The sequence below is a fragment of the Peromyscus eremicus genome, chromosome 6 (genome assembly GCF_949786415.1).
Source record: "Peromyscus eremicus chromosome 6, PerEre_H2_v1, whole genome shotgun sequence".
Taxonomy (NCBI): Eukaryota; Metazoa; Chordata; class Mammalia; order Rodentia; family Cricetidae; genus Peromyscus; species Peromyscus eremicus.
In genome coordinates, this window is record NC_081421.1 from 24,956,926 (window position 1) to 24,979,317 (window position 22,392).

The 22,392-nt window shown below is 42.1% G+C and overlaps 1 protein-coding gene across 2 annotated transcripts in view; it reads right to left on the bottom strand.

The window, feature by feature from the left end:
• Ect2 (epithelial cell transforming 2) overlaps nucleotides 1-22,163 on the bottom strand; it is a 63,866-nt gene extending 41,703 nt beyond the window's left edge. Inside the window, exons 1-11 of one of the 2 annotated variants that reach the window (XM_059265281.1) lie at nucleotides 21,972-22,163; nucleotides 15,473-15,624; nucleotides 14,611-14,690; nucleotides 14,428-14,520; nucleotides 11,819-12,001; nucleotides 10,618-10,707; nucleotides 6,415-6,522; nucleotides 3,081-3,154; nucleotides 1,603-1,733; nucleotides 1,050-1,165; nucleotides 887-949 (exon numbers count right to left, since the gene is read on the bottom strand). In XM_059265281.1, coding sequence (XP_059121264.1) covers nucleotides 887-949; nucleotides 1,050-1,165; nucleotides 1,603-1,733; nucleotides 3,081-3,154; nucleotides 6,415-6,522; nucleotides 10,618-10,707; nucleotides 11,819-12,001; nucleotides 14,428-14,520; nucleotides 14,611-14,690; nucleotides 15,473-15,602 — 1,068 coding nt within the window. In that variant the 5' untranslated portion in view covers nucleotides 15,603-15,624; nucleotides 21,972-22,163. Of the gene's footprint in view, nucleotides 1-886; nucleotides 950-1,049; nucleotides 1,166-1,602; nucleotides 1,734-3,080; nucleotides 3,155-6,414; nucleotides 6,523-10,617; nucleotides 10,728-11,818; nucleotides 12,002-14,427; nucleotides 14,521-14,610; nucleotides 14,691-15,472; nucleotides 15,625-21,971 lie in introns of those variants that run through there. The other variant, XM_059265280.1, reaches the window with a different exon arrangement.
• Nucleotides 22,164-22,392: the final 229 nt, after the last annotated feature.

Below are 22,392 nucleotides of genomic sequence, written 5' to 3' on the forward strand. Positions count from 1 at the left end.
TTGAACTTCACCTATTGGTTTTCTTTCCCCTAATTTAAAAAACCATTCTGAACTACTTAGTCGCAAGCTTGCTTACTCTCCCTGCTGCTCTACCCAATGTCCTCACCTGGTTAGCCTAGGATGCTGGTTCAACATTCACTTGTCCTATTCAACCCTGCCACTCTCTCAGAATGAGAGTCTCTAAAACAGTATCTGGTTATAACGCACCTTGGTTCTAGCAGGGTTGTAAAGTTTCTAAAGACAGGGGTGTTACTGTTGATGACAGTATCGTCAACAATCAGCAGAGAATAACTTATGTTATATTAAATGTCTTCGTTAAGGTTTCTATTGTTGTGATAAAATACCATGAGCAAAAGCCACTTGGTAAAGGAAGGGCTTATTTCATCTTACAGCTTACAGTCCATCCATCATCCCGGGAAGTCAGCACAGGGACCAGAGGCAGGGAGTAAAGCAGTGGCCATGGAGGAGTACTTGCTCCTCATGGGTTGCTCAGCCTATTTTCTTATAGTTCCCAGGACCACCAAAGGACCACAGCCACAGTGAAGGGGGCTCTCCCACATCAATCAAAAATGTGTATCACAGGCCTGCTCACAAGCCAATCTGGTGGGGATATTTTCTCAACTGAGGCTCCTTCTTCCCAAATGACGTAAGCTATGTCAAGTTGGCATACAACTAGTAAGGACATTAAAAGAAAACTCACTGCCTTGCACAGTTTCACTTAAATTTACAAAGACTAAGAATATGGTATTCAAACTATTTATTCTAAAAAGTTAGATATATGACATGTATACTAATTATACCATGCTTTCTAAATGTTCTGGACACAAAAGTATCAATTTTATATGAAAAAATTCACAGAACCAATAGCTCAAGAGCAAAAACCTACCTTTTCATACAAATACATAGTTTCTCCAGCACGAGCATCCATCTGAATGCTTCCCCAGAACCACTAGAGGAGAAAGAAAATATTCAATTAAATTTTAAATCTACATCAGCAGAGAAGCTAGAGTATTGTTAAAGCTACCTAATTTTATTCTGGAGTTACTTGCCTCTTGCTTGACAACAAAAAGTTTCTTTGAGGGCTCAAATGGAAGTTCCTTTACTGTATTCTCTTCAACAATAAGGTGAGTGCACCTTTCATCCCCAACTGGTAAATAGCTACCTCCTAAAGAGAACAGGAGCACAGATAAACAAACATAAATCAGCCAAATAACTGCTCTCCAAACTTCATCTCTACAGCAGCTATTTATTAAGAAGTGATTGAACAGGCCTGAGGAATAAAAATGTATACAACTTTTATAATATTAGTCATTTCTAATAAGAGCTGCAAGGGTTTATTTCGGCTGGGTTCAAGTGTCCATGCATGGCAGAGGTGCCGCAGTAGCAGAAGCACGGGATGGCTGGTCACATTTCAGGAAGCACAGAAACAAACACAGGTGCTCAGTTCACTTTCTCCTTCATATGCATGGGACCATGGGACGGCACACCCACAGTCAGAGGGGGTCTTCCGCCTCCATCAGTCCAGGCTAGAAACTCCCTCAGAACCGCTCAGACACTAGTCTCTGGACAACATTAACCACCACATAGATCTTGTTATGTTACCTTGCATTTCAGTCATTTCTTCCATACTGTTTTTCTCTTCATCTGAAAATCCCAGGAAACTTAAAATGCAATCTTGAAATGGGGGAACTTTAAATTCATTTCTAAAGTCATCGACTGCTGCGCAGAAACATCTAAAAACAAATATGCACTTGTAAAGCCAGCTTAAATTCTATCAGTTCGGCACATCCGTTTGGTATCTCAGGATTCTAAAGGTCTTAGCATAACACATTTATTGAAAATATCTTACCTAAGGTCCTGAACTTATGCAGTTTGTTTTCGGTTTTGTCTGTTTTGCTTTCTTTTCTTAAAAAGAGGGGGTTGTCTTGGATGTCGCTTAGTAACATGCATAGACCCAGGGGCCATTACACCTGACCAAATGTAACCACAGACAAGCTTCACATCCTGGCTGTGGTTTTGGAATTTTATAGCAGATATTCTCCAATTTCATGAAATTTTACATAATGATGAAGTGCCACAGCAGAGAATCAGTAATTGGAAAGTTAGCAAAATAAGATAATAAATTTTAAGCACCAATTCAAACATATCTAAACATAAAGTAGAAAAAAACTGTAATATAATCCAAATACCTAAAAACAGTAAGCTGTTACCTAGCTAATTTTAGAATGTTTACGATAATCAAACATTTTATTTGTATGTGTGCACATGGGGGCCACAATGCACACATGGAAGCCAGCGGACAACCCCTGGAAGTTCAATCTCTCCCTGATGTGAGCCCTGGGAATCAAACACAGGTCAGCAGGCTGGGTAGCAAGCACCACCACCCACCAAAGCATCTTAACTACCCAGTCAAACCTATTTCACAAAAATCAGTCCTGTGAGCTAACTCAGCAGGAAAGGCACGTGCCACAAACGCCTTACAGTCTACGGTCAATCCCTAGAACTCACGTAAAAGTAAATGGAGGAAACCAACTCCACAGTCATCCTCTGACCTCCAAATGTGTGCTGCAACATGCATGCCCACACAAACTATCGTGCACACACACAAAAAGTACTTTACAAAGTAAAATCCAATGATACCAAATCTTTCAATTAATTGTTTCATAACCTATGTTTTATTCCCTAAGCTATTCAAAGACTGAATTTATTTTTTTCTGTATGATCTACAAATTTAGTTTTTGTTGGCACATGGCTTTATCTTTAAAACAAAGGGTAAAGTCACACATTTTAAAAAATACTACGTTGAGCTGGAGAGATGGCTCAGTAGTTAAGAACCCTGGCTGCTATTCCACAAGGCAAGACCCAGGTTTGAGTTCCAGGACCCACATGGTAACTCTAGTTCCAGAGGATCTGATGCCATCTTCTTGCTTCCTCAGGCACTGCACACACGTGGTACAACGTGCATTCAAGTACACACACACACACACACACACACACACACACACACACATCAATTTTCTTAAATAAATAAATAACATGTTGAATTCACACAATAAACTACTGGATTCCTAAGCACTTACTGCTCATTCCGTCTTTCCCATGCTTTATAAATCCATTCTGGCTTCATAATTGGAGTACCCAGGCTCACAGCAACCTAAGAATATTAACATCAATCACAATGAGTTTTCACTGTAAATAACTACATTCAAGGAAGTGTTTCTAAAGAATTATGTACAAAACTCTTAGCAGAATTTTACATTCTACTTTATTAAAGTAACTGTAACTTTAAAATAAGTTCCATGGTACCCAATTCTTTTTTTTTAACTTTCTTTTTATTTATTCTTTGTGTCTTTTACATCATGCATCTCAATCCCATTCATTTCTCTGTCCCTCTGCCTATGGAAAGCTCCCCTCCCCCAAAATAAAATTTAAGAGGAAAAAAGCTCAACATGGAGGCTGCAGTGTGACACTGTGAGTCACACCTTGAACCCCTTTGTCCGTGTATCTCTACATCCAAGTGTTCACTGCAGAGAGTCAATGGTCTGGCTCGAGGCCTCTGCTTTCTACCACCTATGGGCGCTGGGCCCTCACTAGGACTCCTCTTGGATATCCTGCTGTTGCCCTGTGTTGTGGAGATCCTGCTGCTTTGGGTCTGCAGGACCGTCCCATTCATGTGCTCCAGCAGATCATAGGTGGGGTGGATTTTGGGTGGGACAACTCACAGCCCTGGTTCTGGGCCTGGGTACTTGCAGGATTGGTCGGTCGCCAGCTCTCCCCCTTCCTCACAACCAGGGTGAGCTCTTCAGCATTGCCCCAGCTAGTTCACCCCTTGAAATGAGCAAGACCAGTTCTCCAGCTTTCAGGTCCTCAGGGTCTCTTTGGACTTCAATCCTACTAAGTTATTTTCAGCTGGCAGGATGGATAGTCCAGTAATCCCAGCACTTGGGAGGCTAGACTGGGATAGGCACAGTGGCCCACATCTTTAATCCCAGCACCTGGGAGGCAGAAGCAGGGGGATCTCTGAGAGTTTCAGACCAGCCTGGCCGATACACTGAATTCCATGACAGCCACGGTTACATAGAGATCCTGTCTCAATCACACAAATCAGCACAAGAGAGCCAACCTCTGAGCACAGGTGTGGGTGAGCCAGCCCAAAACTGTGAACTTGAGAGCTGTCCCATGAACCATCCATCCATCTTGTGCTGACAGGAGCGGAGAAGAGCTGCCCCACCGCCATCAACGTCTGGGGCAGGTGGAGCTGACCCTGTGGTCATAAGCAGAACAGTCCCTGACGCCCACCAGTTGTAGCACTCCGGAGAGCAAACCCTGCACCTCGCCAGGGCAGCACAAAAGAACCAGCAGAGGTGAGCCAGTCCCAAAACTGTGAGCATGGGAGAGCTGTCCCCATTACCCATCTGTCTCGTGGCAGCATGGGCAGAAGGGAGTTGCCCTCCCCTCAACCTCCCCCCATCAACATCTGGGGCAGTTCGGAGACCTGGCCCTATGATCATAAGAGTGGGAGAGCCAATCTTGTTAGTGCAGGTGGAGGTGAGCGAGGCCCAAAGTTGTAAGCAGGGGACAGTTGTCCCCATTTCACATCTGGTGGACCAACCCTACAGCTGCCCAGGCCCAAGCCAAGGTTAGGACTTCGCCCACCATATATATTATCTACCCCATCTATGATCTGCTGGAGCACGTGAAGGGACCTGACCTGAAGACTCAAAGCTACAGGAACTCCACAACACAGGGCAACAACAAGATATCCAGGAAGAACCGAAGCAAGTGCCCAGCACCCATACGGTAGTAGAAACCAGAGACGGGGCTGGAAAAATGGCTCAGTGGTTAAGGGCACTGACTGTTCTCCCAAAGGACCTGGGTTCTTATCCCAGCACCCACATGGCAGCTAACCACTGTCTGTAACTCAAAGATCTGATCTGCAGGCAAAACACCAATGCACATTAAAAAAAAAAAGAAAGAAAGAAAAAAGAAACCAGAGACCTTAAACCAGACCAAAGACTCTTTGCAATGAATACTTGCAAGTAAAGATATACGGACAAAAGGGTTCAAGGTATGACTCATGGTGTCACACTGCAACTTCCATGACAAGATTTTTAAGTTTTTCCTTTTTTAATTTTTTTCTCTTAAATTTTGTATTATTTGGGGAGTGTGCAGGGGCGAAGGCAGACGCAAAGGGACGGGAAAATGAATGAGATCAAGATACATGATGTAAAAGCACATAGAATAAATAAAATTAAAAAAACAAAATCAGGCTGTAGGCAAGCCTGTAAGGCATTTTCTTAATTAGTGATTGATAGATATAAGAGGACCTAGCTCATTGTGGGTGATAGCACCTCTGGGCAGATGGGCCTGGGGTATAAAAGCAAGCCATGCTGAGAAGCCAGTGAGCAGCATTCCTTCATGGCTTCTGTATCAGTTTCTGCCTCAAGGTTCCTGTCTTGAGTTCCTGCTCTGACTTTCTTTGGTGATAGACTGTGATGTGAAAATGTAAGCTGAAATAAACCCTTTACTTATCCCCACCCCCATAATAAACAAAAAGAAAAAAAAGAGAGAGAAAAGAAATGACCCGGTCTTAAGAGAAACATACTTTTTCCTGTTGTTTTTTTTCAAATAGATAACTCTTTTTTATTTAAATACACAGATAATTAACACATGCAAAGGAACAAGATCATTTTATAAGAGGCTGTACTTGTATCAAGCCAACAGTGAAACATCTGTTCTCACAGTTCTTGACCTGCCTGTCACTACGGTCGGACAACATTTGCTAGCAAACCCCTCTCCTACCCTCCCCACCCCACTCATTTCTCTTCCATGTCTAACTTGGCTTCACTCCTTCTGAAAACCTGATGGGCCACAGTTCTGTACAGATTAAATCTGTGCTAAAGGTTCTGTTTGCCTCCCTCTGTTTTTTGAAACAGGGATTCACATGAACACAGGCTGACCTTGAACCACCTAGACGGCCTGTAAGTGCTGAGCCTCCTGTCTCCACGGCAACAGCTGGGATTAATCATGCACTGTTAGGACAGGTATGCAGTGCCAGGGACTGGACGAGTCCTTCGTGCACGCTAGGCAAGCACTCTATAATGAGCTACATCACAAATCCTTTACTAAACATGCCAATGGCAAAATTCCAATCTGACCCTCCGTAAATGGTGAATCAACAAGAGTGATATTATTAAACCCCATCAAACCAGGCACGGTAGAGCAGCCTATAATCGAAGGAGTTGTACAGGGGAAACAGGACACTCGTGATGTCAAACCTAGCATGGCCTACAAAATGATTTCTAGATTATCCTGGACTATAGTATGAGACCATTTCAAAACAAACATATAAACAAAAAAACATTACAGAGCAATACTATACTGAAAACAAATGAAAATATTAAGTTTACATACCCTGAATTTTTCTCCTTGTGTGCAATTTGCCACCAGATGTGTTACTTTCGAATTACATTCTTTTCGAATAACTCCACCCATGTGATGAACCAATGTCACCAATTTGACCTCAAAAGAAAAATTGAACAAAATTGATTTTAACTAATTTGAACAAAAATCTGTATTAATAACTCACTTAGCATAACTACTTTACAAAACTTATACAAATTTTTATAAATGTTAAATTTTATGTAACATTTATTTTTTTTTAATGAGTAGCTTGTAAAGCTCTACTATAGTAATAAAAACAGCTTGGTATTGGCATAAAAACTGACACATAGCCGGGCAGTGGTGGTGCACACCTTTTAATCCCAGCACTCGGGAGGCAGAGCCAGGTGGATCTCTGTGAGTTTGAAGCCAGCCTGGGCTACCAAGTGAGCCCCAGGAAAGGTGCAAAGCTACACAGAGAAACCCTGTCTCGAAAAAACAAACAAACAAACAAAAAACCTGACACATAGATCAATGGAATCGAATCAAAGACCCTGACATTAATCCGAACACCTATGAACACCTGATTTTTGACAAGCTAAATTTATACAAAGGAAAAAAGACAGCATCTTCAACAAATGGTGCTGGCATAACTGGATGTAGACATGTAGGCTACAAATAGATCCATATCTATCCCCATGCACAAAACTTAAGTCCAAATGGATCAAAGACCTCAACATAAATCCAGCTACACTGAACCTGACAGAAGAGAAATTGGGAAGTAGCCTTGAACGCATTGGCACAGGAGACCACTTTCTAAATATAACACTAGTAACACAGACACTGAGATCAACAATTAATAAATGGGACCTCCTCAAACTGAGAAGCTTCTGTAAAGCAAAGGACATGGTCAATAAGACCAAACGACAGCCTACAGAATGGGAAAAGATCTTCACCAACCCCACATCTGACAAAGAGCTGATGCAAAATATATAAAGAACTCAAGAAACTAGACATCAAAATACCAAACAACCCCATTAAAAATGGGATACAGATCTAAACAGAGAATTCTCAACAGAAGAATCTCAAATGGCCGAAAGACATTTATTTAAGGAATTGCTCAACATCCTTAGTCATCAGGGAAATACAAATCAAAAGGACTCTGAGATATCATCTTACACCTGTTAGAATGGCTAAGATCAAAAACACTGAAGACAGCTTGTGTTGGAGAGGATGTGGAGCAAAGGGAACACTCCTCCACAGTTGGTGAGAATGCAAACTTGTACAGCCACTTTGGAAATCAGTACGGCGGTTTCTCAGAAAATTGGGAATCAATCTACCTCAAGACCCAGTTATACCACTCTTGGGCATATACCCAAGGAATGTTCAATCATACCACAAGGACTATGTTCATAGCAATTAGTTGTAATAGGCAGAACCTGGAAACAAACTAGATGCCCCTCAACTGAAGAATGGATAAAGAAAATGTGGTACATATACACAATGGAGTATTATGCAGTGGTTAAAAAAAAAAAAAAAAAAAAAAAAAACAATGAAAACATGAAATTTGTAGGTAAATGAATAGAACTAAAAAGAATCATCCTGAGTGGGGTAACCCAGAACCAGAAATACAAACATGGTATGTACTCACTCTTTAAAGGATATTAGAGGCAAAGCAAGGATAACCAGGCTGCAATTCACAACCCCAGAAAAGCTAGGTAAAAAGGACCCTAAGAGGAACACCCATGGAGGGCCTCAGGAAGGTAAAATAGTTAAGATCTCCTGGGTAAACTGGGGGGAGGGGAAAGAGGGGTAAGAGATGGGAACAGGAGGGGCTGAGATGGCCCAGTGGAGCGAGGGACAGAGAGGGAGAGCAATGAAAGAGTTACTTTGGTAGAGGGAAATATTAGGGGATTAGGGAGAAAGCTGGTGCTAGGGAAATCCCCAAGAATCCACAAGGATGACACCAGCTAAGACTCCTAGCAATAATGGAGAGGGTGCCTGAACTTACCTTCCTCTATAATCAGAGTAGTGACTACCCTAATTGTCATCATAGACACTACATCCAGTAACTGATGGAAGCAGATGCAGAAATCCACAACCAAGCACTGGGCTGAGCTGCTGGACTTCAGTTGAAGAGAGGGAGGAGGGATCATGAGAGTATGAGGTCAAGATCAGGATGTGGAAAAGCACAGAGACAGCTGACCCAAGCTGGTGGGAGCTCATGGGCTCTGGCCTGACAGCTGGGGAACATGCATGGGATCGAACTAGGCCCTCTGAATGTGGGTGACAGTTATGTAGCTACATCTGTTTGGGAGCCCCTGGCAGTGGGACCAGGACTTATCCCAGATGCATGAAATGGCTTTTTGGAACACATTCCCTATGGTGGGATACCTTGCTCAGCCTGGCACAGGGAGAGGGACTTGATCCTGCCATAATTTAGTATGCCAGACTTCACTGACTCCCCAAGAGAGGCCTTACCCTCTCTGAGTGGATGGGGGGTGGGACTGGGGGAGGTTGGGGAGGGGAGGGGAGGGGAGGGAGGAGGAACTGGGATTGGTATGTAATGAAAAAACAGGAGGATTGTAAGAACAGGATGCCCACATTCCCAAGAGGTGGGGTAGGTGGTTTTGGGTCATTTAATGGTCATTAATTTATGTGGTCAAATAAAATTTAATTTGTCTCTTTTTAGTGGTTGGTTAAAAATTGTTATTGGTCATAGTCAATCTCTTTCTAAAAGAAGAAAGGAGGATATGGTATAAAAATGTATTATATAGAAATGATAGAATAAAACTGTAATTATTGAATCTACTCTGAAAAAAAAAGATATAGTGTAGTGACATTTTATTTATGCTGAAATGTGATATTTTATTTGTATGTTAATAAAGTTTGCCTAGAGACCAGAGGTAATAGCAAGCCATTAACAAAAAAGTCAGGCAGTGGTAGCACATGCCCTTAATCTGATCACTTGGCAGGCAAGGACACACCAGGAAACAGCCAAGTGTGGTTACACATGCCTTTAATCCCAGTACCACCAGAGACCTGGGGGTCTGTACAGACAGGCAGTGACAAGGAAGTGAGGTAGCTGGGCTAAGAGCCAATGAGAGGGCAGACCAGCAAGACAATAAAGGCGTGGGTAGACAGGAAGAAGCCCCCTTTGGCAGCTGCAGAGCTGGAGAGATAAGGTTGGTGGCTATCACTATTTCTCTGATCTCTAAGGCTTTCTTTCACCCCTTTAAAAAAAAAAAAAAGAGTAGCTTGCTATTGCTACAGGCAAACCACACAAAAGACAAACAATGCACACAGAAAGTTAACAGACGGACGACAGGCTCTAATCCTGCCTAAACACAGACAGATTGTCTTCATTTATTCACTTTATGTACTCTACAACACTGGATATCAAAGCCAAGACCACACCCACAAACAAATATATTGATTTCTTTTTTAAAGTTCACTTTTACTTATGTGTCTGTGAGTACGCACACACCCAAGTAGGTATCCAGAGCCAGAAGCAGGTGTCAGATCACCCAGAGCTAGTACTGAAGGCAGGCTGCTGCCATTGCGAGGTAGCTGACATGGGTGATAGGAACCAAACTCTTGTTCTCTGAGCAGAACGTGCTTTTAACCACTGAGCCATCTCTCCAGCCCCAAATATATTGACTTTTAACATCAGGTTATATAACATCAATACCTGTCCCACAAAATTATAGCAATATTTACTAGTTCCAACTTAGGAAATATTGTGAACCAAAAAAACTTTCTGTGATTTCTCTGTGGTGGTAAGAATACTTAAAGCTTGGCTTGTATAACAATATTTATTTTGTGTGACAAAAACTTCAATTAACCAATGTAACTGATAATTAGCAGGAAAGTAAAATTTTCTATTAATTTACATGCCAGCTATCACTTACATTCTTTTTTTTCTTTTTAAACAAAGCTCTTAAGAATTTTTCTTTAGGGGTTGGGGATTTAGCTCAGTGGTAGAGCGCTTGCCTAGCAAGGGCAAGGCCCTGGGTTTAGTCCTCAGCTCTGGGAAAAAAAAAAAAAAAAAAAGACAAAATAACAAAAAAGACCAAAAAAAAAAAAACAGAATTTTTCTTTAAAATTTAGAACCTCATGGCCATAGCGTTTTTCCTTCAAGACCTTTCAAATGAACTCATGATACCAAAAAGAAACAAAGGCATTTAAATCTGCATTACTAGGAAAACATCTCCGAAGCTGCCTTATCATACTTACGAGCTCCTCCTTCTTCCTGAATCCAGTAAAGCACAGCACCAGGTTCAGCATGCTCGTACAGTACAGTGGCCGACAGGAGAACGGCAGGGGCTGTGGAGGGCACAAGTGTAAACCTATGAGCTTCCTTTTTAGCTAGGATTTAGAAAACATGGCCCCAAGCTTAACAATTTCTCCTCTTGCCAATCAACTTTTCAATACCCAAGTTTTACTTGAATTTTCGGGTAACAAAAGTCAAACTCTATAAACTCCACAATTAAGTATCTCCCCACCAGGTATGGTCAGTTGGACATTCTTGTAATCAATCCCAGTATTCAGAAGGCTGAGACAGGAGGATTGTACGTTCAAGGCCATCCAGGAATACAAGAAGCCCTTATCTCAAAATAAAGTTTTAAAAATGTAGCTGGGCATAATGGCCCATTCCTTTAATCACAGCACTTGGGAGGCAGAGGCAAGTGGGATCTCTGAGTTCAAGGCCAGCCTGGTCTACAAAGTGAGTTCCAGGAGAGCCAGGACTACACAGAGAAACCCTATCTCCAAGAAAAAAGCACTTGTTGGCAAGCCTGATGACCTGGGTTTGAACCCTGAAATCACCATAATGAAAGGAAAGAACTGAACCCCCCAAGCAGTCCTCTTACACACACACACACACACACACACACACACACACACACACACACACAGTTAAAAACCTGGGGGGGGGGGGGGAGGCTAAAATAGCCTCTTAGTTAAAATTTTATGATAACAGATATGGCACCAGTTTTATGTGGAAAAAAAGAAAGGTTTATGTATACACATGTCTGGAAGCCAAGCCTCTGCAATTCTCTCCTAAGGCATTACAGGTGTAATAAGTAAGGCCATATGTACATGCTTTTACATACCCACAGTTCTCATTGTCTGACTTTCAATAGCCTTGGGTTTTGACTACTAAAAAATTAAAAAGGAATACATAAGAATAGCCCCTATTAATTATCATTTTGTTGAGGAGAGAGCACCTCATGTGCTCATGGAGCCTAGACTCCAAATCCAATTTCCACCTCCAAGTGCTAGAATTACAGGCATGAGCAACACCACCCAGCAACTATGAATTATTCTAAGTGTTACATACATTCAACAATTAACAGAATTTTCTAATTATAAATTTTCAAAAACTTCATCAGTAAAAATGATTCTTGGGAAGTCATGATAACTGTATGTTTCTTACCTCTCCCTTTTGTGCACAGTTGAGTATAACTGGTGGTCCAACAATTCTATAGTCAGTCCTGCGTAAGTCATTGAAGACAGAACTCTGGAAGTCAGCGACTACAAATACATTCTCAAATTCTGGGGAATCCAAATCTCCAAATTCTTCCACTGAGTCCATCTTTCCACAGGGCACTTTAATTTCCTAGGGTTTTTTTTTTAATATGGTTATTACAAATAAAACTCATTCATAGACCATATAAAATACATGACTCCCTAAAAATGACTCCTGTACTTCTGTTTGTTTGTTTTTGTTTTTTTGAAACAGGGTGTCTCTGTGTAGTTTTGGTGCCTGTCCTGGATTTTGCTCTGTAGACCAGGCTGGCCTCGAACTCACAGAGATCCACCTGGCTTTGCCTCCCGAGTGCTAGGATTAAGGGCGTGCACTACCACCACCACCACCACCACCACCACCGCCCGGCCGGACTCCGGTACTTTTTTGACATCTTTCTTTAAGATTTGTAGAAAACTTAACTGTTAAAGCATACAATCACCAATGTCCTATACAATAATGAAAAACTATGTTTCTCTACCTCTATGTCATCTACCCCATCCACATTAAGACTTTACAGATGGATACTGTAAAGACATGAACTTAGGCTCCATGACTCAGTGGCCTATAACCACCTAGCATGCACAGTAAGTTCCAAATACTGGAACACCAGAAGTTCCCCTTTCTCTAGTTTTAGTTTTGGTGGTAACGGGAATTGAACCTAGAACTCTGAGCGTGCTAGGCAAGCACTCTAGTAATGAGCTGTTGCCACTGCCTTATTGTTTTTCTGAGGCAAGGTTTTACAATATTAGCCAGGCTAGCCTGAACTTCTCTATATAACCCAGGCTGGCCTTGAACTCTCAGCAACCTTCCTGGCCTCAGACTGCTGATGAGATTACAAGTATAAGCCACCAGGCCCCACTTAAAAAAAAAATTTAAGTACACATGTTTTGATGCACTTCATCAGTGATCTGTTCACCACTTTTTATTCTGATCAGGAAAAATGATAATATACATACACTGCTATCTTCAAAAAAATAAGAAAAAATACCATAAGCTATAAAATACCACAGTTTAACAAAAAGGTTTCTGATTAACATTCTCATTCCTTTTTTTTTTAAGATTTATTTATTTATTATGTATACAGAAGAGGGCGCCAGATCTCATTGCAGATGGTTGTGAGCCACCATATGGGTGCTGGGAATTGAACTCAGGACCTCTGGAAGAGCATTCAGTGCTCTTAACCTCTGAGCCATCTCTCCAGCCCCAACATTCTCATTTCAATACCTATGCTGTAAAGAGAGGTCATGAGCAAAACTAGCTGCATGGGACAGACGTACAATACACAAAGGCAAGTATCTTACAACAATTAAAACAAAAAAAACAAGAATCAACATACTGAAGAGCCTACATAATTCCTGTGTGAAAAGAACAGAAAAAAGAATTCTGAATGGAGCTGAATGGTGGTGCACGACTTTAATCCCAGTGCTTGGGAGGCAGATGCCAGCCTGGTCTACAGAATGAGTTCAGGACAGCCAAGGATACACAGAAAAATAATACCCCAAAATAAATAAATAACTCTGAATTGATAAATAAATTATTTGGGCTTTAATTTGAAAGACTGGAGTGATGAGACAAATCAGCTATCCTTGAAGTTTTTTGTTTTTTTGGTTTTTTTGAGACAAGGTTTCTCTGTGTAGTCCTGGCTGTCCTGGAACTGTAGACCAGGCTGGCCTTGAACTCACAGAGATCTGCCTGCCTCTGCATCCCAAGTGCTGGGATTAAAGGCGTGCACCACCACCACCCAGATATCCTTGACGTTCTTATACTGAACCCCAAACCCAAAATGAAAAGTGAAGCTTTATCTCACAAGATGATTATATGTGGGTAAAGATGTTAACAGCAAAGATGTACTACAAAGAAACAAGACCGTGAGGGATACAGCAAGGAAGCCACGTGCAGGCCAAGAGAGGTTTCGGAGACTCTAAACCTGCTGGCACCAATTCCAATGAGCTCCCAAAACTGAGAAAATGAAGTTCTGTTGCACAAGCTCTCTAGTCTGTGTTACTTTGTTCCTACATCCCTAGCAAACTAATGTAACTGAAGGCCAGGGCATTGGCTCAGCAGTAAAATGCTTGCCTAGCATGCAGGAGACCCTGGGTTCAATCTGTCAAAATATAATAAATAATGATTGTTTTGGAGATGGACTAGAAAATTAGTTAGATATATTACAAATTCTGAGACACAGTAATTGATTATTGGTATTAATAATTTGGAAAAACAACAAGAATTCAAACTACATAAAATTAATGGGGAAAAGTACTAAAACATGTAAAGAAAATTATCAGATCTTTGTACACATTACATCCTTGATTTAAATTAAATGAGAAGTCTCTAAAATTTGTATTTATAATAAATGCTAGTTTGGGATTTCAGAAACAACCCAATTCTAAAATAAGTATAAGCTACTTTCTACATTTCTAATTCAGAGTGCACATACATCTCATGCCTTCACCAGAGTGAAGCAATTCAATCGAAGGAAGTGAGGCATGCCACATGCAACGAGATGCTTGACCTACCATATTAATAACACTTTTTATTAACTTTTCATCCGATTTTCCAGGACAACTTTCTTTTATCTTTATAACAGGGACTTCCATTATTTTAATAGTCTGTGGAAAAGAGACTTAAGTATAAGATTAAGAAAGATAGGTGGGTGAAGAATCTCATCTGGAAATGAACTACAAACCCAAACTCCTTACCTTTACAGCCTTTAAAAGCTCTTCTTGTTTCCCAGCTTCCTGGACCAGTATCAATCTTGTTTCAACCTGAGGCATCTCTTCTATTGAAATGTAAAATGTTTTAATGTGGTTATAGGGTACCAACGGCACAATCAGTACTTCCTAGGCCTTCTTCCTATCTAGAAAGTCTTCTATCTCTGAGGAGAATAGAACATTCCCGAAAGTTAAAATAATCTAATTCTGAGTTTCCTACAAAAATATTTGACTATGTATCACTTTGAAAAAAAAGATATACTGTAGTAAAAGGCATACAAACAACAACCAAGAAATAATTCCCCCAAAGAAGCATTATCAAGCATGGTCCTACTTCTTAAAGCAAAGGAAACTTTAGGAAAGACCATCTACAAAGCAGTGAAATAAAAGTGGTTCCTCCCGAGCGGTGGTGGAGCACGCAGATCTCTATGAGTTCAAGGCCAGCCTGGACTACAGAGTGAGTTCCAGGAAAGGCACAAACCTACACAGAGAAATCCTGTCTCGGGGGGGAAAAAAATCGTTTTGGGGTTGGGGATTTAGCAAGTACAAGGCCCTGGGTTCGGTCCTCAGCGCTGGGAAAAAAAAAAAGTGGTTCCTCATTTAACCATCAACAAATTCTAGCTTAGCAATTTTATAGCTAGACTGTCTCAATACTAAGAAGCAGTATCAACACTAGAACACTCCCTTTTTCAAACTGGGGAAGCATTAGCTCAAATGATGGCCAGAGAATGTAGACATAGAGCCCGACTTAGTTACTCAATAGACATGCTCTAACTTAACAACTGTTACATCAGTTACCAAAAAATTAAAGTAACAATTCTGTGTTTTTAAAAGCAGACAACAGGCTTACCGTCAACATTTGAAGTAGATGCCAGGCACAAGTTTTCCTTGGAAGTTTCAGTAACTTTAGAATCAAAGATGGAAGAATCTGCCAAGCTTGTTATCTCAGTAGGAGATGTTAATACACTGTTGTCAGCCATTGTCTGTACTATTTTTTGGAGGCTGAAAAACAAAATTTGAAATTTGAATACATGAAACAAACCTGGTCACTGAGCAACAACAAGCATTAGACCAGTGAGTGGTTCTCACCCTTCCTAATGCTGCCACCCCTTAATACAGTTCATGTTGTGGTGACTTCCCCCTTAAAATTATTTCATTGCTACTTCATAAGTGTAATTTTGCTACTGCTATGAATCATAATGTAAATATCTGATATGCAGGATATCTGATGTCACTACCAAAGGGATCTTGACCCACAGGCTAAGAACCACTGCGTTAGAAGCTGTACTTGGGTCATGTAAAATGTATCAGCTGGGCCCAAGTGGTAGGGAGTCGTCATGCCTGGAATCAGCACCACAGAGGTGGAGGAAGAAAGATCAGGACAGGAGGTCATCTCTGGCAACATGAATTCAAAGCCAATTTGGAGTACAAGAGACCCTGTTTCAAAACCTCCACGAGTCTAGGTTTCCTCTTCTGTAAAATAAAGCTACTCAGAACCGGTTTATAAAAATACAGTAACAAGTAACTATCAAGAGCATCAAAGGAACACAGAAACCTCCCTGACATAAGCGCACAAAAGGTGGTCACAAATACTTTTCCACTTCTTTCTTCCTCATCTGTCTTCAACCCATTTCTCTTCCAAAACGTCCACACAACAGCTACCTACAATAATCCCATCTTTATTCTCGTGCTCCCTGCCCAAATGCCTGCCAGTCTCAAATCCAGTAACTCCAGTGTCAAACTCCATGAATCACAATGATTTCTGAGCAGTTTTGAGGCTCAAACTGCAATGTACTTTATAACTGTGCATATTTAGTAGTGATCAGCTCTACTTAGCATGTTCTCTACTTCAATCATCACTCTTGACTCAACCTTTATGGATTTCTCAGAACCTTTCACAGGTAATTGTGCAGCTTACATATTATTGACATGTTTATATTAATTTCCAAATATCTCTAAGATTTGACAAGACAAATATAAATTAGTACCAATATAAATCTGGACTATGAAAGAAAGCTCTTTGACTTCTAGTGTTGTACCCAGAGTTCCCCAAAGACCATTAAGAGACCAACTCCAACGCAAAAGCAGTCTTTTTATTGTTGCAAGTTAACTGGGACCTCTCTGTCTGATGCAGCAGCAGAGCAGGAGAGACCCCAAGTAGCAATGGGGCAGAATTTTTATAGGGGCAAAGCAAGGGGTGGGTCTTAGGGCCTACAGACTACATAGGAACAGACTCAGGATTGGTTTATGCAAGTGGCATGTTAGTAACTTTTAATTGGCTAGGGTTAGTAAAGGGGTTATAGTTATCCATTTTGGGGCAGGCCTGGACAAGTCCCACGCTTTGTCCTTGAGCTGCTGTGGAGGCAGGCTGGCCTAGCACATACTGACTGTGGGGACTAGCTCAGTGGTCCAGGCTTGGTGTGTCCTATCTCCCTGTCCCTGATGGCAGGGGCATCAGTGATTAATTGTCTTTTGTTCATGGCCCTCCCAGAAACTGCTTGCTCAGTCTCAGGAAACTGAAATTGAGGCCTAATATCTGAGAGAAGGCTGAGCAGCCTGTTATGGAATCCACTTGGTCCTTTCACTAGGACCTAAGAACTGAAAAGTTAAGCAAGCAGGTTAGAAAGTTTAACTGAAATATAAAGCTGGAGTTTGTAGCTAGTGGTGAAGTGCTTGCCAGTCATGCTGCAGACCCTGGGCTTTATACCCAACTTGGGGGGGGGGGGGGTGGAATTTCTTAACTAACTTAACAGTCTCATCTTTACATCAGAGCTCATGACTGGTCCACTTTTCCCTACTTCAGATTCAGAGAGACACTACTCTGGATTCTTAGTAAAGAAACAGTTTAAACTGTATGCTTTGGAAAATCAGTAAGGTTTGAATCTTCACTTCTGGATGGTGAGTCTAGGTAGTACAAAATGTACACACAACAGACCTACACATGGTTGTAAAAATCATACACTTACAAGTCAGACACCTGTTTTCTAGCTCAGCTCTGCATTAAGCCTCAGTTTCTGTTTGAGGAAAGCAGGATATAGATTGCAACTCAAATTCAGATTGTGATAGAAATTGAATAGGTATTTTGAAATGACAAATAACTATTCATATTTATACAATATTCACAACTCGGTATTGTTTATTGTCTTCCATAGCAATCACTATTCTAAAGTTCTCTATAGAGTGCTCCAATAGTTGTCTTTATTCAGAATCAATTACAAATTCCACACAATCTTTTTCCTACATCTTCTAAAAATCATTTCTAGTGAAAACCGCAAGGTTCTAAGTCACTTAAAGAAATGTCACAACATAATGACTTCTATCAACATTCTGTTATATACCCATAGACCAGTGTCTTGGTCAGCCATCACCAGAGAAGCTTGAAGCAGCAGTAGATGGGAAACAATAGAGAAACCCACAGCCAGACATTATGCAGAGAGTGAGACACTTTGGAACACTCAGCCCTAAACGGGATGACGTCTCCATCAGAAGAGGAGGAGGGGATGGAGGACATCAAGGAAACAGTGCCCTCTGAATCAACAGGAGTAATGCACACATGATCTCACAGAGACCGAAGAAGCATGCACAGGGCCTGCACAGTCCACGCCAAAAGGGGTCCCAGCACTGAGAGAGGAAGTTGACATGATCTTCCATCTCTAACCAAGAAGCTATCTCCAACTGACACCACTCAAAAGAAGAATACAGTGTTCTCCTAAGTCTCACTGAGTACACAATCACAGGGCAGGCTCCATACCCACAGGAGGTAGACAACTGAAAGCGAACTGTGGTATTCTTGTGGAAATATTTTGCCTCATAATACTTTGGGCATTTTTTTACCTAACTGGTCTTTTGTTTATATACTGTTTTGTGCTTTTATGGTTTTTCTGTGTGTGTCTCTCTGCTTGTGTATGTGCTTCTCATGCTTTTTCTTTGGATTTTCTTCATGATTTTTCTATTCTGTTTTTCTTGTTCGTTTTCTAAAGAGACAAAGAAGCTGTGGAATTGGTTAGGTGGAGAGGTAGGGAGATGGGGAGGATCTAGGAAAAGAAATGATCAAATGTATTGTATTAAAAAAAATCAAAAAAAGAAAAAAAAATACTGGGGAGGCAGAGGCAGGTCATCTCTGAATCTGAGGCCAGCCTGATCTACAGAAAGAGTGCCAAGACAACCAGCAAAACACAGAGAAACCGTGTCTCAAAAATACCAAAAAAGAAAAAATCTATTTTCAATTTAAAAAAAAAAAGAGCCAGGTATAGTGGCCCACCTTAATCCCAGCAATTGGGAGCAGAGGCAGATGGATCTCTGTGAGTTCAAGGCCAGCCTGGTCTACATAGTGAGTTCCAGGACAGCCAGGGCTAAAGTGAGACCATGTCTGAAAAAAACAACAACCTAAAAAATAAAAATAAATGTTTTTTAAAAAGAAAAGAAGAGCCGGGTGGTGGTGGTGCACGCCTTTAATCCCAGCACTCGGGAGGCAGAGCCAGTCGGATCTCTGTGAGTTTGAGGCCAGCCTGGGCTACAGAGTGAGTTCCAGGAAAGGCGCAAAGCTACACAGAGAAACCCTGTCTCAAAAAACCAAAAAAAAAAAAAAAAAAAAAAAAAAAAGAAAGGAAAAAAAGACAGACATGGTAGTAAACTCCCGGAGGCTAAGGCAGGAGGATTACTGTGAATTTGAGGCCAGTCTGGATTACAGAGTGAGACCCTGGGCCAAGCCTTGGGGTGCACACCTTTTATTCCAAAATTCAGGAGAAGACCCTGTTTCAAAAAAAGGGCTGGAGAGAGGGAGAAGGAAAAGGGAGAGGAGGGAGAGGTGATCAGCTTTCAGAATGGAGATGATTTGATTTGGCTGACTGATGCTCTTTTGAGGAGGGATCTTGCAATGTGACCCTTGCCAGCCTGCAATTCACTATGAAACTCCAGGCAATCCTCCTGTGTCAGCATTCCTGAGAGTTGGGATTAAAGGTTCACAAAAACAAGCTAGGTTAAAGAAATCAAAAATGTTCAATAAATCAAAAAGACCATTTGAGGGGCTGGAGAGATGGCTCAGAGGTTAAGAGCACTGGCTGCTCTTCCAGAGGTCCTGAGTTCAACCACATGGTGGCTCACAACCATCTACGATGAGATCTGGTGCCTTCTTCTGGCATGCAGGCAGAACACTATACATAATAAATAAATAAATAAATAAATAAATAAATAAATAAATAAATAAATAAATAAATAAGACCATTTGAGCTGCTCATGGTAGTAAAAGCAGGAGGATCACATGAAACCTGATTTAAAAAAAGCCAAATGCAGTAATTAATGAAATGTTTAGTAGAACACAATGCTTAAAGCTTCCCCCTGGGGCTGGAGAGATGGCTTGTCGATTAAACTGACTGTTCTTCCAGAGGACCCAGGTTCAATTCCCAGCACCCACATGGCAGCTCACAACTGTCTGTAACTCCAAAATCTGACAACCTCACATAGACATATATGCAGGCAAAACACCAATACACATAAAATTTTAAAAATTTAAAAAAACTTTCCCCTAATAAATAAACTCCAACTGTGCTTCATTAAAAAGAGATTAGTAGAAAGGATTTTGAATGTTTCCAATAAAAGAAGTGATGTGACATAACCATTACCCTGATCTGATCATACACACTGTATAAATTACTAGAATATTCTAAGGCTTGAAGTGTAGCTTAGTGGTAAAGCATGAAGGATGGATGTTCTGGGTTCAACCCCTCAGCCCCAGAGAAAAAAAGAAATGTCGAAATACAGCCCATAATTATGTATAATCATGCATCAACGTCAAGACTTCACAATGTGTATATATATGTGTGTGTGTATGCATTGTATTGTGCGTGCGTGCGTGCGTGCGCGTGCGCGTGTGCGTGTGCGTGTTTTAAAGACAGGTTTTATGGTTTTTCAAGACATGGCTTCTCATGTAATATTGGCTGTCCTAAAACTCACTCCATAGACCAGGCTGGCCTCAAACTCAGAGATCCGTCTGCCTCTACCTCCCGAGTGCTGGAATTAAATCGTGAACTAACATCATCCCACTTTTACTATACATTTTTAGAGATACTTTAATTTATATAACTCTCTTTAACTTAAAATGCTTAAATGCGCCAGGCGGTGGTGGCACACACCTTTAATCTCAGCACTTGAGAGACACAGCCAGGTGGATCTCTGTGAGTTCGAGGCCAGTCTGGTCTACAGAGTGAGATCCAGTACAGGCACCAAAACTACACAGAGAAACCCTGTCTCGAAAAACCAAACAAACAAACAAAAAAAAAGAAAGAAAGAAAAGAAAAGAAAAGAAAATGCTTAAATGCATATATCATGTTTCCAAAACAGCTTCAAAATTTACAGCAAAAGAGCTACATGGTAAATAATGATATAACCAGCATCCAACAATCTGATTTCAAACTAAAATGCACCAATCACATTTTTTTTATATTCAGAGTTTTTAAAAATAAACACAACAGAATCAGTGACCACAAAACAACACGTCTTTGTCTCGGGGTGCAGCTCCGCAGTAGCACGCATGAAGTCATCCCCAATTAACTCATGAACCAGGCACGGTGAAAGTACACCTGTAATCGGAACACTCCGGTGGAGGCAAGCACATCAGAAGATCAATGTCACCCTTGGCTCCACAGCACAAGCCTACGCCGGGCTACCTGAGACCCTGTCTCACAACACATGGGCCCGTTTAAACAAACAGTCATTTTAGCTGTTCTTTTAAATTAGGTTTCTTCATAAAAACGTTATCCAGCGTAAAGAATCAAATTACAATAGTGAATATGTTATTAATAACTGTGATTAGTTCTCATTTACTTAGAGCTTAATATTTTACAGGCACTATCCCAAATCTTTTTCCTTGCCTTTCATTTTAACCTTGGCAGCCATCCTAACAGACGACAACTGCGGCCACATCCAGTCTGTGGCTAAGCAAAGCTGCCCACAAGGCGACTCCAAGCGGGGTCCAAATCCACCGATAGCGCTTCCTGAACAGTCACTAACCACACACATCTGTGGCCGGGAAGGGGCGGGGCGGCCAGGGTTTTACACTTAAAAATCGAACATCGGAATTCTGCAGGAATTCCAGAGGGAAACCACAGAGCAATCAGGGCGGCTCGGGGCCGCAGCGGGCGGGCGGCCAAAATCCCGGTCCCCACTGCGCCCTTCACCCGGGGCGCCGGGCAGCAGCACGACAGGAGGGGGGCCCAGGCTCGGACCGCGAGGAAGGGCCGGCCGGGACGGCGGGACGGGCGGGAGCGGACGGGGGTGGGGAGGGCGGGACGGGCAGGGATGGCGCTCCCGGGGGCGCCGCGCCCACGGCTCGGGCACTCGCCCCCACTCACCCGCAGTCCCACCACGCTGAGATGTAAAGACAGCCGCTCCGGCGCGGTCCTCGGCTGTTCGCCTCACACACTCGCTCCGCTCACCGGCGCCGCCATGGCTCGAGGGAGGCGGCCGCGGCCGATTCAAAAATCCAGCCGCTCGCCCTAAGAGCCATGCTGATTGGCGCCCTCTGTCAACCCCCTTCTGATAGGCTGGAGCCCCGAAGGGCGTGCTGATTGGTCACAGCCCAAGGCCCGCCTCCAGGCGGTGCCGGTGGATTGGCTGTGCGTGGCTTTCAAATGAGCTAAACGGCCGTAGCGTGTGAGCGTCAGCGCAGTGCCCGGATGTGGCCGCGGGGGGCGGCGGCTCCGCGGCGCCTCTGGAGCAGCAGGTGTTTCTGTGGTTACCGCGTGTTTACTCAGTAAACAGCCCATTTCCTGA